This window comes from Melozone crissalis, unplaced genomic scaffold, assembly GCF_028551555.1.
Source record: "Melozone crissalis strain CALT ecotype California unplaced genomic scaffold, PUWL_Pcris_2 ptg000107l_1, whole genome shotgun sequence".
Classification (NCBI taxonomy): Eukaryota; Metazoa; Chordata; class Aves; order Passeriformes; family Passerellidae; genus Melozone; species Melozone crissalis.
Window position 1 is genome coordinate 2,110,368 of NW_026535884.1, and position 16,184 is coordinate 2,126,551.

At 54.5% G+C, this 16,184-nt stretch overlaps 2 protein-coding genes across 3 annotated transcripts; both read left to right on the plus strand.

The window, feature by feature from the left end:
* Positions 1-192: 192 nt before the first annotated feature.
* TMEM51 (transmembrane protein 51) lies at positions 193-11,085 on the plus strand. 2 transcript variants are annotated; one of them, XM_054292104.1, is made up of 3 exons: positions 193-223; positions 8,359-8,776; positions 10,300-11,085. In XM_054292104.1, the coding sequence occupies exons 2-3, from the start codon at positions 8,439-8,441 to the stop codon at positions 10,709-10,711; spliced, it is 750 nt and encodes a 249-aa protein (XP_054148079.1). In that variant the 5' UTR covers positions 193-223; positions 8,359-8,438; the 3' UTR covers positions 10,712-11,085. The 2 variants fall into 2 exon arrangements, with proteins under 2 accessions (XP_054148079.1, XP_054148078.1); XM_054292103.1 differs by lacking the exon at positions 193-223 and having other exon boundaries at positions 8,213-8,776.
* A 1,682-nt stretch (positions 11,086-12,767) lies between these two features.
* MRPS16 (mitochondrial ribosomal protein S16) lies at positions 12,768-13,433 on the plus strand. The gene is made up of 3 exons (XM_054292096.1): positions 12,768-12,826; positions 12,904-13,161; positions 13,245-13,433. The coding sequence occupies exons 1-3, from the start codon at positions 12,814-12,816 to the stop codon at positions 13,400-13,402; spliced, it is 429 nt and encodes a 142-aa protein (XP_054148071.1). The 5' UTR covers positions 12,768-12,813; the 3' UTR covers positions 13,403-13,433.
* Positions 13,434-16,184: the final 2,751 nt, after the last annotated feature.

The window sequence follows — 16,184 nt, forward strand, 5'->3', positions numbered from 1 at the left end:
TCCCCAGTGTGACCTACACCTGGTTCTGGGGGTCTCCCTGGCGGTTTGTGGGAGTCTCCCTACTGCTTTTGGGAGTCTCAGTTCCGCCCCTCCGCTGCTTCCCGGAACGGAGCCCGGTGCCCGGGGCGGGAGCGGCGGGGCCGGTCCCGGCAAGCGCCGCCCCGGAGGCCGGGCCGGGATGGGCGGAGCGGCCCCGCCGGACCCACCGCAGCCGCTGCCGGAGGTACGTGGGGTCGGGGGAGCCGGGAGGGGACGGGACCCTCTGTTTTGGGAGCCTTCGGAGCTCTGGGAACGGGAACGGGGCGGGCTGGGCTTAGTCCCAACGGGAACGGGACCAGGACCGGGAATGGGACCGGGAACGGGACTAGAGGGGAGTCGGAGCCGAGTCCGGCTCGGGCTGAGCTGGAGTCACTTCCAAAGCTCGGGAAAACCCCTGCAAAGCGGGGGAAACACCCCTCAAAGCAGCAGCAAACACTCCTCAAAGCAGGAGCAAACACTCCTCAGGAGCAAACACCCTCAAAGCAGGAACACCCCTCACAGCGGGAGCAAACGCCCTCAGAGCGGAGACACGCGTGAGGGAGCGGGAGCGGCGCCGTGTGGGGAGCGGCGGGGCCTTGGGGTCACCCTTGGGGACACCTGGGCTTGGGATCCCTCGTCAGCCCTTACAGGCACCGGGCTGGCCGTGCTGAGGGCAGGGGAAGAGTGGCTGTGCTTTGGGGAGCCATCAGCTGCACTCTGAGGGAGGATCAGCAGCAGGGAGGGCGCCAGGGAATGCCCCCGCCGAGCCTGGGCCGCTGCGGTGCCCACAGGAGCGGCACACGGGTCCCCAGCCCGCGGTGGCCGTGCCCGTCCCCGGGAAGGTGCAGGAGCCGTGTGCGAGCCAGGCTGTCGGGAGAGCAAACAAAGCCAAGGAGAAGGACATTCCCTCAGGTCAGGTCGTGGCCGGGCGGTCCGTGAGCCCAGCGCCGGGGCTCGGCCTTTCCTGTGGTGCCATTGCCGCCCATGGAGGAACGGCCTGGAGCCTTGAGGGGCTCGGCAAACCCACGGTGTCTCCAAAGCGTGTCCAGAGTGGTTGTCTGCTGATAGTGGATTTTTGAATTTTTGGTGGGGATGTTCGTCACTGAGCACAGCATAGGTGGTTTTGTTGGGAAGTGTGGATGCTTGAGGAGAACCCAGCAGCTCCATGAGCTTGTCCCGTGTAAGATGGGTCACCCTTGGCTCTGTGTGGTAAACGGAGCTTGGTAAGGTGAAGCTGCACCTGGAGGTGTGGTCCTGGCTTTGCAGCTCCTTAAAGCCTCTCTGGAGCAGACCTAGGCCACTGCCAGGTGGGATGCTGGCACAACACATCCCTCTACAACAAATCCAAGCATCCTGCATCTGTCCACAGCCCTGGATGTCCTGGCATGAGAGGCAGAAAGAGAAAACCTCCCAGGTGTCAGCGAAGGACATGTGGGTGTAGGGCTGGTGAGCCCAGCCCTGGACTCAGGTGACTCGGAAGTATGTGAAACACCTTTGATTTTAGCTGTATAATTACACGGGCTGGAAAAGCCTGGGGAAGGAGGAATGTTTGGCCACCGGTGCCCTGGAGAGAGCTGAGTGCCAGTGCCTGGCGCCGTGGCGGTGCTGTCGGAGATGCCAGAGGGCCGGGGCTGGGCAGGGCTGTCTGGAGCCTGGGAGGAGGGATCCTCCAGCAGCCCAGCTGTGTGTCTGCCTCCCCATGCTGCTCCAGCTTTTCTCATTCCCGGTGTATTTCACAGGCAGAAACTGATGTCAGGGCTCTGTAAAGCAGCTAAACATCCTGTGTGAGCGGTGCAGGTGGCTTGGAGCGATGTAATCCCCAGCAAACCTCCCTCCATATCGAAATGCCTGTGCCCACCTTGCGGAACACGGCTGCCCTGAGCCTGGCTGCCCCGTGTCGCTTGGCTGCTCCCTGTCCCCAGGCTGGCTCTGTGCCCTCCAGCATCTCTGCTCACTCCCTTCCTCCCCTGGGAGCTCCCTGGCTGGCCACTGTGGGTTTTCTTTGGTTGGAGAAGCACGGGGAGAGGCGATGCTGTGCTGGGGAAAAAAGCATTGCTGGAAATCCAGGCAGAGGATGAGGACGGCGGTGCTGGTGAGGCCGATGGCAGCCAGTGAGGAGTGCCAGGTTGGTGGCTTGCAGGAAGGGGAGATAATCACCCAGGGGTTCCAGAGGTGCTTGAAGCACTCCAGAGGGGCTGGGAGGAAGCAGGAATGCTGGTTCCCCTTCAGGGGACATCAGAAGGGCAGGTGGATAATGCCTGCCCATGCTGGAAGGCTCTGGGTGTGTTTGTCTGGGTGTTATCTGGGGAGAGGTCCCACAACAAAAACCAGGGGGAGGCTGTGGAGGAATGGCTTTATCTCAGCTGAAACAGCAGATTAGAATTAAAAAAAAAAAAAAAAAATTCCAAACTCTGAGGTGTAAAGGGGTGTCCCAAGGAAAGCTGGAAGGAGTGCTGGGATTTTCCCAGGCCTAGGTGCACAAGGAATTCAGCTCCCTGGAGAGAGGGGAGCAGCCCTGTTGCCTGGAAAATAGAACAGATCTTCCCAACAACATCAGAGTGGATGCAAAAGCAAACTTTTACTTTCAGGTACACAATATGGCAAAAATCACATGTGGTACAGTAATTCTACAATTTTTATAAGGTTAGTCGATTAGTATACTTATAATATACTCTCCAATTAAAAGGTTAGTTGATTAGGTAATAATTCCAGGGTCCTGCCACACTGGAAGCAGTCCAGAGGCTTTTTTTTGCTCCACTTTTGTTTTGTCTGGTCCAGATTCTGTTTGGAAAACAGGACATCCTTGTAGTCGGTTCTCTTCTTGGAATAAGACTAAACAGCATTTTGAGAAAGTGTATCTAAGGTTAGCTCATTGTTCCTAAATGTAGAGAGGAAAGATAGGAAAAGTACTGGGAGTTACAGCCGTGCATTAACAACCTACAAAGCTACAAGTAGTGGAAAGATATGGAAAATATTAAATATATGAAAAATATGAAAGATATTAAAAGCTAAAACCTTAGGCATCACCCCAAGCCCCCCTGCCTGGTTTAGCAGAGCAGGGCTGGGAGCATTTGTGTGGCAGTAGTTCCCAGAGGCTGAGGCAGGACAAGCCCCAGGACAGTGTTTACACAGCACCCAGGACCCAGCCAGGGCTCACTGACCTGCCCAGAGCGGTGCCAGCGTGGCCTGGGTGCCCACGGCAGCATTGTCCCCAGAACAAATGGCAATGTCCTGAAACACAGGCGTGGAAGGACTCCCTGTCCCTGTCCCTGTCCCCTGCCACTGGATGGAAATAATGGAATTCTGGGGAGCAGCAGTGTGGGAGGCAGATTCCTGTATCTCAGTGGCAAAGGCCGAGGTGGTGGCTGCTGCACAGCCCTGATTGCAGCCCTGTGTGCTCTGTGCCACCTCAGAAACCCTTGGCAGCCGTGCCCACAGTTCCCAGGGACAGGTGCACATGGCTTGGGAATGGCCAGGCACAGGCTTGGGGAAATGGGGGTTTTGTGGGTCACTGTTCTGTGAGGCCACGGCCAGCTGGGTGGATTGCAGCACTCTGAGCCTGGGAATGGGCTTTGCCCTTGTTTTGCAGGAAGTGCCAGAGCTGGAGGCCCTGGGCTCCCTCTGGAGTGGGAGAGCCTTGGGCAAGGTTTGGGGAAAACATCACTGTTCCCTACAAGGGGTTGTTAAAAATTAAATTTAAGAAAGAGGGTAAAATAACTGGTAAGTGTCTGTAGGGAATGCTGTGGGCAATGGAGATGTGGATGTGTTCTTTTGTGCTCCAGGCAGGAAGTGTAAGCAAGATGTGGAAAAGCCGTGATAGTCTGTGTGGGGCTGTCCCTGCAGATCCCTATTCCCTGGTGAGATGCTCTAAAATGGGCTGGGATTTGTCCAAAAGATCAGAAATGGGCTAAATCAGCAGCAGTGCTTCTTTGTGTGACTCAGCTGGGTTTCTCTGGCTGTCCCCTGCGTGCCTGGGCTGCAGCTGGCCAGAAACAGCCCTGCTCCTGGGGCAGGGGGAGCAGGGGGGCAAGGAGGGACAAAAACAGAGAAACCATGGCAGGGAGCTGGAAGTAGATGGTTTTAAAAATCCCTTCCAAACCCAAGCATTCTGGGACTCTATGAAAATACCTCCCAAGTCCTGACCTGCTGCTTTCTAGATCCCCACATGGAGTTTTGTGTCCCTGGTGGGTTGAGCCCCTGTGTCACACACGAGGCTGTGGCCATTGCAGGAAAAGCCTCTGAGGATGTGCCTGGCCAGCAATTAGCAGGGAAGGAGGTTAATGAGCAGGTTCTCTGGGTGCAAGCACGAAGATGAAGGGAGAGCCTTGTAATCTAACAGAGAGGAGACTGGAATCTTGGGATGGTTGGAGAACGGGTTCATTTCCCCCCAGAATTGTCCAGAACATGAGTTGTGTGACTGGTGGTGCAGTCACAGCCCGGTTTTTGGAGGCAGCTGTGAGGGGCTGTGTCTCTCTGGGGAGTGAGGAAGCCCTGGAGCTCATCCCGTGTCTGGTGAGCGCATCGGGGCTCGCCCTGTTCCCCTCCCGCGCTCCCGTGACAAAGGTGCCGCTGCTGGAGCGTGAGTGGGACGGTGATGTCATGGCAGGGAAAAATCCAAAGGTTGCGGAGGGCAGGGGAGCGTGGGCGCTGTCAGGGCAGCAGGGGGTGTCGGGCTTCCTCCTGAGGCACCAGCGGGGCCGCGGCTCCTCCCGGGGCACCGGGGTGGGGAATGGATCCGGGCCGAGCCTGCCGGGGGTCCGTGTCCCACCGAGGGAAGCTGTTCCTGCTGCTGCTCCGCCTGGCAGCCGTGCCAAAGCCTTGGGGGCATGTGGTGCTGAGAACGGGCTTATCCCGAACCTTCCCGTGCCCGGTTACACGTGGGGATGTCGCAAGAGCATCCCGGAAGGCTCCGGAGCTGCAGGAGTAGGGCAGAGGTGCGGGAAGCCCGGAGGACGTGTGGGTGCCCCCGGGCTTTGCAGCCCTACTGGAGGAGTTTAATGGTTTGGAGATCCTGGTGTAAATCATTGCCAGGGCAGGGCACGGGCAGGGAATGGATGGAGGGGTCTGGTTTGCAGGGAAAGGGAAGGGGCTCTAGGGGCTGAGAAACTCAGGCATTGCTCGCCAACCTGATGTGGGCACCAACTTTTTACAGGGCCTGCTGTGAAAGGACAAGGGGAGATTATTTTAAAGTCAAAGAGGGATAATTTGGACTGGATATTTAGGAAAAAATTCTTCCCTGTGAGAGTGGTGTGGCCCCAACACAGGGTGCCCAGAGAAGCTGCCCCGTCCCTAGGAGTGTTCAAGGCCAGGTTGGATGAGCTTGGAGCACCCTGGGATAGTGGGAGCTGCCCCTGCCCATGGCAGGGGGTGGGATAAATTGAGCTTTAAGTCCCTCCACCCCAAACCTTTCTGTGGTGCTGGGATGAGGTTCCAGGCAGGGTTGGGGCTGAGCAGAGGCAGCAGCAGCTCCTTCCCGGGATCCTGACGTCAGGGCACTGCTGGAGCAGAGATAGGAACAGCTCTGGGAAGCAGGAGAGCAGCTAATTCAATGGAGAAATAGACTGGAATAGCAAGTCTCCTCTTTAATCTGATTGCTGGCCTGATGGGTAGCACTGCAATGGATCTGTAAAAAACTTCCAGGCACAGGGGTGACGTAGGAGCTGAAATCCTGCCCATTTCCAGGGCTGGGGTGCCTGAGGGGAGGCACAGAGGCGGTGAGCAGAGATTTGGATACCATGGGTGGATGTGAGCAGCCCTGTGTGTGTTCTGTGCCCACCCTGGGTGCAGTGCAATTCCCCTGCCCCGAGGCCATCACAGCTGTTCTCAAGTGAAGTCTTGGCTGGCTGATGTGTTTGTGGCAAGGATGGGAGCTCAGCTGGATCATCAGGTGAGGGGAAAACTCCACAGGGCTCAAGCAGAGAGCAAAGCCTTTGTGTGGGAGGGCAGAGGGCAGGGCTGGTACCACCAGTGGCAGGCTTGGAAGTGTTTGGGTGGGAGGGTGGCTCTGGGGATGCAGGTGAGGACACTGTGGGTGCTTTCCATGTCCTCAACAGCTGCTCGCTGGGATGGAATTAAAGCTGGGCTCAGTGGGTTCCTTCCCCAGGAGCACAGAGAACAGGAACCTGTGCTGGAGCTGGCAAGGCAGGGAGTGATGGGCTTGTCCCTGCCTGCCTGTGGCAGCTCCCACTGCGCTGGGATCAGCAGCTCCTGGCTGTCCCAGAACCCCCAAAAACCACGGGGGCCAAGACTTTACCCTGCCCAGAGCCCTGTGGGGCCAGGGCTGTGTGCAGAGGGGCCGGGACACCCCCTGGAGTGTCCCCAGCCGTGCTGGGGCACAGGCAGGGGCAGGGAGGTTCCTCTGCAGGTTCCCCCTCCCCAGGCTGGCGTGCGAGTCTTTTCCTGCTGCACTCCCTCGTGTCCTGGGAGTGCTGTTCTATTCTGGCCCTTGACCCTGCAAACTGGGCGTGCACTCAAGCTAAACAAGCAAACATGAAACTTCTGAGCTCGGGAGGGTTGAGCTGAAGGGTGTGAGGGGGTGTGTGGATACAGCACCACTGACAGCACAGACCGCAGCCGCCTCCGGTCCAGCCTGCATAAAGAAGCCAGGGAGGGAAGGAGAGATCCCTGACACGGCACATCCACAAACCTGCACGGCTCACTGGGCTGGAGATGGGGCAGCTCTGCTGTGAGGATGCAAGCTGCCCACCCATGGGTCACTGGACCAGAGGCCAGGGAGGCAAGCAGGCAGGAAATGCGGCTCTGTGTGTTTATTTTTGGAAATCGAGCACATTTGTGACTGGTGACTTGGAGAACAGTCAGAGGAGGGGTTCCCACCCGTGGCCTGGCTGGTTGGGAGTGTTCTGCTCGACATCCCTGAGGGATGCTGCTCCAGGGAGGGTGAGAGCCAGCCTGGAGTGAGCCTGGGCCCTGCCAAGGGCTCTCCATCCCAGCAGCAGCCAGGGGAAGCCACGGGGTCGAGCTGGATGGGAGGGAGGCAGTTTTGGTTTCTGTTCTCTGGGCAGGAAGGCATTCCAGGGCAGGCAGCTAGTGCTGTGAGGAGCCCTGCTCCCTCCCAAACAGGGGGAGAGGAGAAGCTGCTCAGCTAGAGGGGTGTTGCTGAGCATTTCCAGGTTGGTTTGTATTGACAACAGCTCTCGAAATCGATTTTGATGGCCTTCTTTTGGTGCTGTGAAGCTGTCAGTTATCACACTCCTAAGGACAGGCAACCTAAGCCCTTAGCAAACATCAGTGATTGGATTGCTTCCAAAGGTTGGTGGATATTACAGCTGAGACAGTAGAGAAGGATGGGGATGAGGAAGGATCCAGGAAGGATCTACCCTGCTCTATGCTGCCATGAACTCCTCAGCTTGAGGAGAGATGGTTGAGATTTGTGAGATGCTCAGGCTCAGGGAGTGGTGCTTGGGGTGATGGGTGGTTTGTTAGATGGGGGTTTATCAATACCAATGACAGGAGTTTAGGTGGGATGATTAAGGAGAAGGTAAATCATGAAGTGAGCATGATAAAAAAATCAGGGGCTGGGGTTTAGTTGAGGCACACCATTAAGGAGGGGGAGAGGCCTCTTTCTTTAGCTTAAAAGGCAAATGCTGGTGTGACAGTGTTCACAGGGGTCCAAGGAAGAGGGAAGGGACGAGGATCTGACTCCATGTTTCAGAAGGCTTGATTTATTATTTTATGATATGTATTGTATTAAAACTATAAAAAGAATAGAAGAAAGGATTTCATCAGAAGGCTGGCTAAGAATAGGAAAGGAAAGAATGGTAACAAAGGCTTGTGGCTTGGACAGAAAGTCTGAGCCAGCTGAGTGTGATTGGCCATTAATTAGAAACAACCAACATGGGCTAATCAAAGATTCAGCTGTTGCATTCCACAGCAGCAGATAATCAATGTTTACATTTTGTTCCTGAGGCCTCTCAGCTTCTCAGGAGGCAAAACATAAGGAAAGGATTTTTCATAAAAGATGTCTGCGACATGCTGGCTCATAGCTTCTTAATGATTAGGATGATACTAGAGAGGATCAGCTTGAGATTCCAGTGGATAAACTGGTGCTGTGGTGGCTGCAGAGCCTTTGCTGTGTGCTTTGCTGTGTGTGGAGGAGTTTTGGACTGAGGTGATGTGGGACGGGAGGGCGCCTTGTTGTGTTGTTATGAGCATGCATGGGGCGTGTGAGGCGGTGAGCAGGATTGTGGCTCCTGTTAGGATAATCCTGAAGGCGGATCAGCTGAAAAGTGCCATTACAATAGTGAGTTCTGCTATGAGGTTGTTGGTGATGGAGTGGTGATGGAGTCACACCCCGTTTTGGTTTTTCCCGTGTGTCCCCAGAGCTCTGATGCCAGCAGGGCCGCAGCCGCCGTGCCCCGAGCCATGCGGTGACAGCGCCGAGGGCACAGCCCCCCGCAGCCATGGCCCAGTCCCGGGCCAACGGCTCGCACTACGCCCTGACGGCCATCGGGCTGGGCATGCTGGTGCTGGGCATCATCATGGCCGTGTGGAACCTGGTGCCCGGCTTCGGGCCCCCCGACAAACCCGGCGGCAACAGCAGCAAACCCGAGCGCGGCTCCGGCGGCATCCTCAGGAGCAAAACCTTCTCGGTGGCCTACGTGCTGGTGGGGGCGGGGCTGCTGCTGCTGCTGCTCTCGCTGTGCCTCAGCGTGCGCGACAAGAAGCGGCAGAGCCAGGAGCTCTCCATCGGCCACGTGCAGCGCCAGGTGTCCACGGAGCCCTCGCAGCAGGAGGACAGGTGAGGAGGGCTTGGGGACAAAGGGTGGGAATGAAGCCAAGGGATGTTGTCACTCAGGAGGATCTGGAGTGTCACTCTGATTTTTTAAGATTTTTCTAAGATTTTCTAAGATTAAGATTTTCTAAGCTTTCTGATGTTGACGTTCTTGTTGTGAACTTTCTCACACACTTGCTGTAAATAACTCATTGTTTTGCATTGTTTTATAGAAGAAGAGAAATTTGATGGACTGTTGGTTTGTCCAGTGTCATTGGAGAAGTGGCACTGTCACTCTTAGAAAACTATAAATGTTGGAGTCAGAAAATAAACTTCCCTTTTTCCTTCACCTTGAGAGCAGCAACGTGCGCTCGTGTTCTTTTGTGTCCTACAGCGACATCAGAGGAAGGCAGCCTGTGCTGAAATAAAGAAGCACAGACCATAGCTAAAGGTTTTGATGTGTCCTGGAGATGGGAAAGGAACGGCTCCAGCTGCATTTGTGCAGCTGTGAGTGGAAGGGAGCCCTGTTGGTGTGTGAGGTGGGGTCTGGGCAGAGCTGAGGCCAGGGCAGCGTTGGGAGAGGTGCCACTGCTGGCTGGGCTGGCACACAGGAGCGAGCTGAGGGAATCTGAGCAGGGTCCTGGGTGACACAGAGAGCAGCCAGATGGCACATAATGGAGAAGGGCAAAAACTGTTTCTAGTGGGGTGGGGTGGTTTTATCCTTCCCTCTCCATCCCCTTCCCAAATGAAGCTGTGCCACCCAGCCGTGACTCGTAACGCAGCAGAGGGGCTGGCTCTGCCTGGCTGGGTGCAGCCAAGGTGCCAAAGAGCCTTGGAGTTTAGACCTGGTGAAAGTCTGCAGGGCTCAGCTGTTTGCTCAGGGATTCTGTGGGGCAGAGCAAAGGCTGCTGCCACAGCAGGCACAGGCTGGACAAACACAGGCACAGGGGAAGGGCTCCCTGTGCAGGGAGAGAGGGGAGCACTGAGACTGTGTGGGGTGCAGGGGGACACGAGGGGACAATGGCTCTGCTGGCTCTGGTCTGCAGATCCTCAGAGAAAACTGATTTTTTATGTTTAATTGGAAAGTTAACTTCAGAATGCCAAAGAAATGGCAGGTATTGTGTGCAGGTACCTGTGCATAGATGGTGGCATAGAGTTGGATCTCTTTGCAGAAAAACCTGAGGTACCCAACCCATAAGACATCAGAATGACAATGTCCTTTTCCAATGTATTTTGACTGATTTTTGTGAGTGGAGGAGAGGAGAGAAACTGATGTTCTCTTGAGGGAAGAAATCACTGCTGGGCAATAGAAAAGGATCTGTGGGCAGAGAAAGTGATGATCAAATATGGCCATAAGTCACAAGAAAATAAAATCTGTCCAAACCTAGGTGGGGTCACCATTTATTCTGTCAAGCAAAAGGAAACTGGAATATAATGGAGAAGGGCAAAAACTATTTCTGGTGGGGAGGGGTGGGGTGGTTTTATTCTTCCCTCTCCATCCCCTTCCCAAACGAAGCTGTGCTACCCACGCTTAACTCTTTCCTCTCCAGCCAAGAAGAGGATGAGGATGTCTCTTCCCAATACTACGTGCCCAGCTACGAGGAGGTGATGAACACGGGCTACTCGGAGCCCAGAGACTCGGACAGGAGCACCAGGCTCAGCGTGTCCCTGCCCTCGTACGAGTCGCTGGCGGGGCTGGAGGAGGGCGGGGCGGCGCCGGGGGCGGCGGGCGCGGAGCCCGGCCCGGAGCGGGCGCCCAGCCGGCACAGCTCCCGCCTCAGCAAGCGCCTCAAGCCCCTCAAGGTGCGCAGGATCAAGTCCGAGAAGCTGCACCTCAAGGACATCAGGCTCAACCTGGCACAGGGCAACAGCAGCGTCCCCATCACCATAGAGCCCCTCACCCCTCCGCCCAAGTATGAGGAGATCCAGGAGAAAATGCCCGTGGGCCAGCAAATGCCTTAAAAAAAAATAGAGGAATCTGTGATGCTGCTTGGTTGAGGGTTTTTTAAAACCCACCGTGGCCAGAGGGGGTTGGTGTGTGGGGGCAGCAGCAGCCAGGGCTGTCTGGAAGCTGCCACGTGGAGGCCGTGCTGTGGCACAAGGATGGGACTCCTTTTCCCTGGGACTGGGTTTCACAAAAGACTGTGGGGAAAGAAACCTGAACACCACAATTCTGCTGCTGTGAAGTAAATGAAGGCTGGACATGCCAAAAGTGTCACTTGTGGTGTTTGAAATGAGACCACCCAGTGCATCCCTCATCTCCTCTCCCCCTCTCTGCCTGCAAGACTTTTCCAAGCCACCAAACTGACGTTGCAGAAGGATTTTCCAAGTGGAAAAGTGAAGGAAGCACGTTGCCAGAGAAGCACCAGGGCTCTCCCTGGCTCCCAGCTGGGCTGGGCTGGTGGCCCAGGGCCAGCCCTGACTCCTGCCAAGGTCTCTGCTGGCTGCTGGGGAGCAGCTGAACGGGGAGAGGATGGATCTCTGAATGGGGAGAGGATGGATCTCTGAAAGGGGACAGGATGGATCTCCTGCCTTGCTGCCTTCCCTGCTGTGTTCTGTGCTCCATCCGAGGCAAGGGGGTGACTCTGGGGGGCTGGGGGTGCCAGAGCCAGGGGTGGAACCACTGCTGAGCATCCTGTGCAGGCAGGCTGGTCTGAATAAATGTTTTGTATGTTGTGTTTGCTGTGTGCTTTGTACATTGTGTGTGGTGTACATTCTGTGTGTGTGTTTTGCACATTTTTTGTGTGCTTTGTACATCGTGTGTGTTGTGTACTCGTGCATGGTTGGCCCTTCCCAAGGTTTCTGATCCACCAGCAGATGCTGCTCCATGGGCATCCCCACCTCCAGCACGGAGCTGTGTTGTGCTGCCAGGATTGTTGCTTGGGAAAAGAAGAGGAAAACCCTGAACTGAACAAAGCAAACAGGAAAAGCTGAGCCAGGCAGCAGCAGCATGGCCAAGGTTTCCAAGGCTACTGCAGCCACCCTGCCAGCTGGGACAGAGCTGCTTTTGGGGTCATTTTGTGCAGTTCTGGTGCTTGAGCTGGTTGAGCCACTCGTGGCTCAGGTTGTGTTGGGTGGGAGGTTCCTGAAGGAGAAGTTGGTTTCTTGGGAAGCCTTTCCAAAGCACTCAGGGTGTTTCCAGCTGGAATCCGACACCAGGACCATCGGGAGCCACAGAGGGGCCGACATCGTCCTGCAGGTGGGGCTGAGGCAGCTGAGCATCCTAAAACGGGAGGGGGATGGAGGGAAGGGAAGGGGATGTGCACAGGGTGCAGGTACCGGTTTGTGCTGGGATTGACAGCCAGGAAAGGGGCTTGGCAAAGCAGGGATGAACCTGGAGCCACCTCCAGCAGCGTCCCCTGCCTGTCCCTCACCTGCTCCCAGTCTGCAGGGGGAGCAGAGCGCCGTGCAGCCCTGGAATTCTCCTCCTCAGCAGCTTCATCCTTCAGGCCTTAACTCCCCCCAGGGCACCTTTGTCAGCGGCTGCCAGGGCGGGGTGAGGCCGGGGCACATCTCCAGGGGAAGGTTCCCAGCAGAGCGCGGTGGGCGCTGCTGCCCAGGGAAGGCTCCAGAAGCAGGAACTCGCTCCCAGCTCCTCTGGGCGATCCTTGGAAAGGCGAGGCGGCACAAACGTAAAGCTGGAGCTCCCTCTGCTGAGGAAACTGGGGCAGTTTGGTAGGGAAAAGGAAAAGCGTGGGATAGAGATGCACTGGCTAAGGTAGATCTGGATTTCTTACATTCTAAAATCCTGTGTGTGATGCAGCAGATACGGGGGATTATTTTAAAATCAATTTTTATAGAAAGCGCCGTTATTTGTCAATAAGTATGACAATGACAAACTCTGTAGTTTCAGTATTTTACACACACGCACACCATCCCTGTGAATTTCTAGGTATTTTGGGGCTGTACCCTCCCTTTTTGGGGAGCCCGTGCTCCGCAGGATCGCGGTGACGTAGGGCTGCCCAATGACGTCATCCCCATGGACTCCAACTCCCAGCAGCCACCGCGCGGCTTCCTTCCGCTTACGTCATCTGTGCGCGCCGCGCGCGGGCCGTGCCGCCGCCATGGTGCAGCTCGGTGAGTGCGGCGGGCCCGGAGCGGCCCCGCTGGGCCCGGCCCGGCCCGGCCGTGACCGCCCCGCGCTCTCTCCGCAGGGAGCCGCCTCCTGAGGGGCCGCAGCGGCCACGTCATCATCCGCTTCGCGCTGGGGGGCTGCACCAACCGCCCGTTCTTCCGCATCGTGGCGGCCAACAGCCGGCGCGCCCGCGACGGGAAGTACCTGGAGCAGCTCGGCTGCCTGGACCCGCTGCCCAACGCGCACGGCGAGAAGGTGGCGGGGCTCAACCTGGAGCGGCTGCGCTACTGGCTGGGCTGCGGCGCGCAGCTCTCCCGGCCCGCCGAGAAGCTCCTGGGTAGGCCCGGGGGGAGCGGGGATGGATGGGTGGGGGCGGGCGGGCCGCGCTCGGTGCCGCGCTCACCGCGTCTCACCGGGCAGGGCTGGCGGGGTTCCTGCCGCTGCACCCCATGACGGTGACCGGCGCCGAGAGGCTGCGCCGGCGGCGACAGCGCGAGCAGCAAACAGAGGCTGCCCCTGCGGAGGGCTCGGCCGAGACCCTAACCGACACCGGAACCGGTACCGGAACCGCGCCCTGACACGGCCCGGCCGGGAGGGGCCCGAGCGGCCCCGGACTGCTCCGACCCGAGTGTGCACTGACTCGGGACTGCACCGGCCTGGGTGTGCTCTCACCCGGGACTGCTCCGGCCCGCCCGGGCCCGAGGTCTCTCCCGCCCTCCCGGTCCGTCTGACCCCATTAAAGCGTTACCTCTGCACTCTGCACCGTCCCTCTGCTGCTTTCTCCTCTCGGTCAGGGCTCACCATTGCCCTGTGTGGTGCACGGAAGAGGCTTTGCTGCTCTCCTGCAGCCGCAGGAGCGTTCCAGCAGGGAATTCCCAGCTGTGCTGTGGTTCCAGGTGCTCTCCCGGTGCCCTTGGCCAGCTCCTCCTGTCAGAGTTCTGACTCCTGGCTGTGAGTTACTGTAACAGGACAGTGCAGCGGCTCAGGGCAAGCCTGGCACAGACAGATGCAAACAGAAGTGCAGCTGGTTTTCTGCTTACTCTCCTGAGAGGTTCTGGGGCTGTTTGTTCATTTAAAAGCAAAAGAGAAAGATTTCAGTCTCTTGTAACTCACTGCCCCAGTCCCCCTTTACAAGTCCTGCTGTTTAATCCCATATTTGACCCACCCAAGTCTCTCCTACCTCAGATGGACCCCTGAGCTTTTGGGGTTTCTTCTGTGCAACACTTAAATGATTCTAAAAATGCCAGGCAAAGTTTCCAGTGTTGCATCTCAATGAAGCTGTTAGTGTAACCAACCTCTGAGGGAGGGAAAACACATTAAGAAATTACACATATTCTTTTTTTAATAAAGTGTATCTCCTATAGAGTGCAAGATGCTTAATTACTCATTTGTAGAAAATAAATTGTCTAGAGAACACTTAAATACTTCCCAGTATACCTTATATATAATAGATACATACTATATTTATATATATAAATTTTATTCTATTTTATTCTTGAAAAGTTTTATTTTCCAACCAAAGAACAGCAGAAGTTCTGAAATCAGGAGGTTTTTCTGAGTGACACAGCAGAGGCTGGGTGAGCTGCAGACATGCTGAAGTGGTTACAGGTGTAATTTTTAATTACAAACATGTGAGAACCAGTTAGGTCTTTTCTCCATCCCTCTCCCCATTTTCCCTGCTTCTGAACAAGTATAATAAATACATTTACAAACATCAGAAATAATTGCCATGAAGCAACCTTTAATGATATGGACTTAATCAAAGTTAACCTGAAAACCAGCACCGTGTAAAATAATTTTCCTGCCTAAACTCATGCATCTTTTTTTTAACTTGCAAATTTAGCCAGAATATTTGAAGCCTGTGGATTCCAGAGGGGGAACATCACGTTGCAGCTCACAGCTCACCAGTGACCATACACAGTCATTTCTGTAAAATACAAAATGTCTGACAAAGAAAAGGATCAGCAAGTAAGCAATGCCTCTTTTTAAAGTTATTTCTGAGGATTTGGTGCAACTTTTAACTCTGCATGATGGTGACAGGCTCTGGTTTTTTATTCCAGACACCACTAGTATTGCTCAAAGCCCCAAATTAACACACACTGATGTTGACTTAAAAATCCTGGGTATGCACCACTACATAAATACATATACAAAATAAAGTCCATATCCCATAAAATAAAAAATTTAATATAGAGTCCATTGGGCATACAGGCATAGCAAGAGTTTTATAACTACATAAATGTAGTTGATATTATTTACAGAGGGAAATGGAGACAAACATTATAACCAAATACATTGATTTATGAATTTTTTGAAGATTTTCACTTACAACAAAATGATCTGCAACTCCAGCAACCTGGAAAAGTAAAGTGCTCACAATCCATTTAGTGCAATAATGCTGGCTACATAAGAGGAGAAAAAAAAATTAAGAACCAATACCAGATTAGCTAGTGGGACCAAACAAAAAATAAGTTTTGAGTTTCAAAGTTTGAGAAGGAAGAGGAATTAAGATTACATAGCAGACTAACAAGAAAAAAATAATTCTCCAAAGTCAAGTGTTTAGATTGTCAGAAGTGCCCAATGCCATTGTTTCCATGTTATTTGTCCCAGCTTTGTCCTGAACATTCTTGGGGACAGCTGTCCCCTAATGAAGGGACTGGCACAGAAATTCCTGCAGATGTGACACCGTGTAAGCCCAAAGAGAGAAATGGAAGGTGAATGCACTCATCAGTCTGACAGCTGACAGGCCTTTATCTGAGTGCTTGACTTCATCATTTCAGCAGTATTCCTCTGTTTAAATCAATACTTGCTTCTAAAATATAAAAATTGGGAGCAGATGATAAAAATGAGGGGTTCTTACCAATTATGTATAATTCTTTCAGCACTGGATTACAGTAAACCACAACAACTCAAGATTACAGATATTATTTCACCTTGGCATCACAGATCAGAATCAGGTGAAAAGTGGAGTCCAACCCATTTAAAAGGAGAGACTCTCCAGAGAAAATCCTTCCTCTGGATCTAGGGACCAGATCTAATCCCTGCAGGGATGCCATGCTCAGCACATGGGAACACAAAATGCCCACCAGCCCTGGCAGGACTTGGCTGCCTCCCCAAATACAGAGGCAGACTGACAGGGGCTTCACAAATCCTTTTATTAATTACTTAAAATTAACTCCTGGCCTTAACTAGAACTTGTAAAAATTCTCACACACCACCTTCTAAAATCAGAATAATTAAGAAATCTCTCAGGCAATGAAACCCAAAGCCCTTTTACTGGTTTCACTGAGATGTGGAAGATGCAGCTGTCATTGACAAGCACTGAGCCACTGATCCCCAGACTTCAGAATGTCCCAGGGT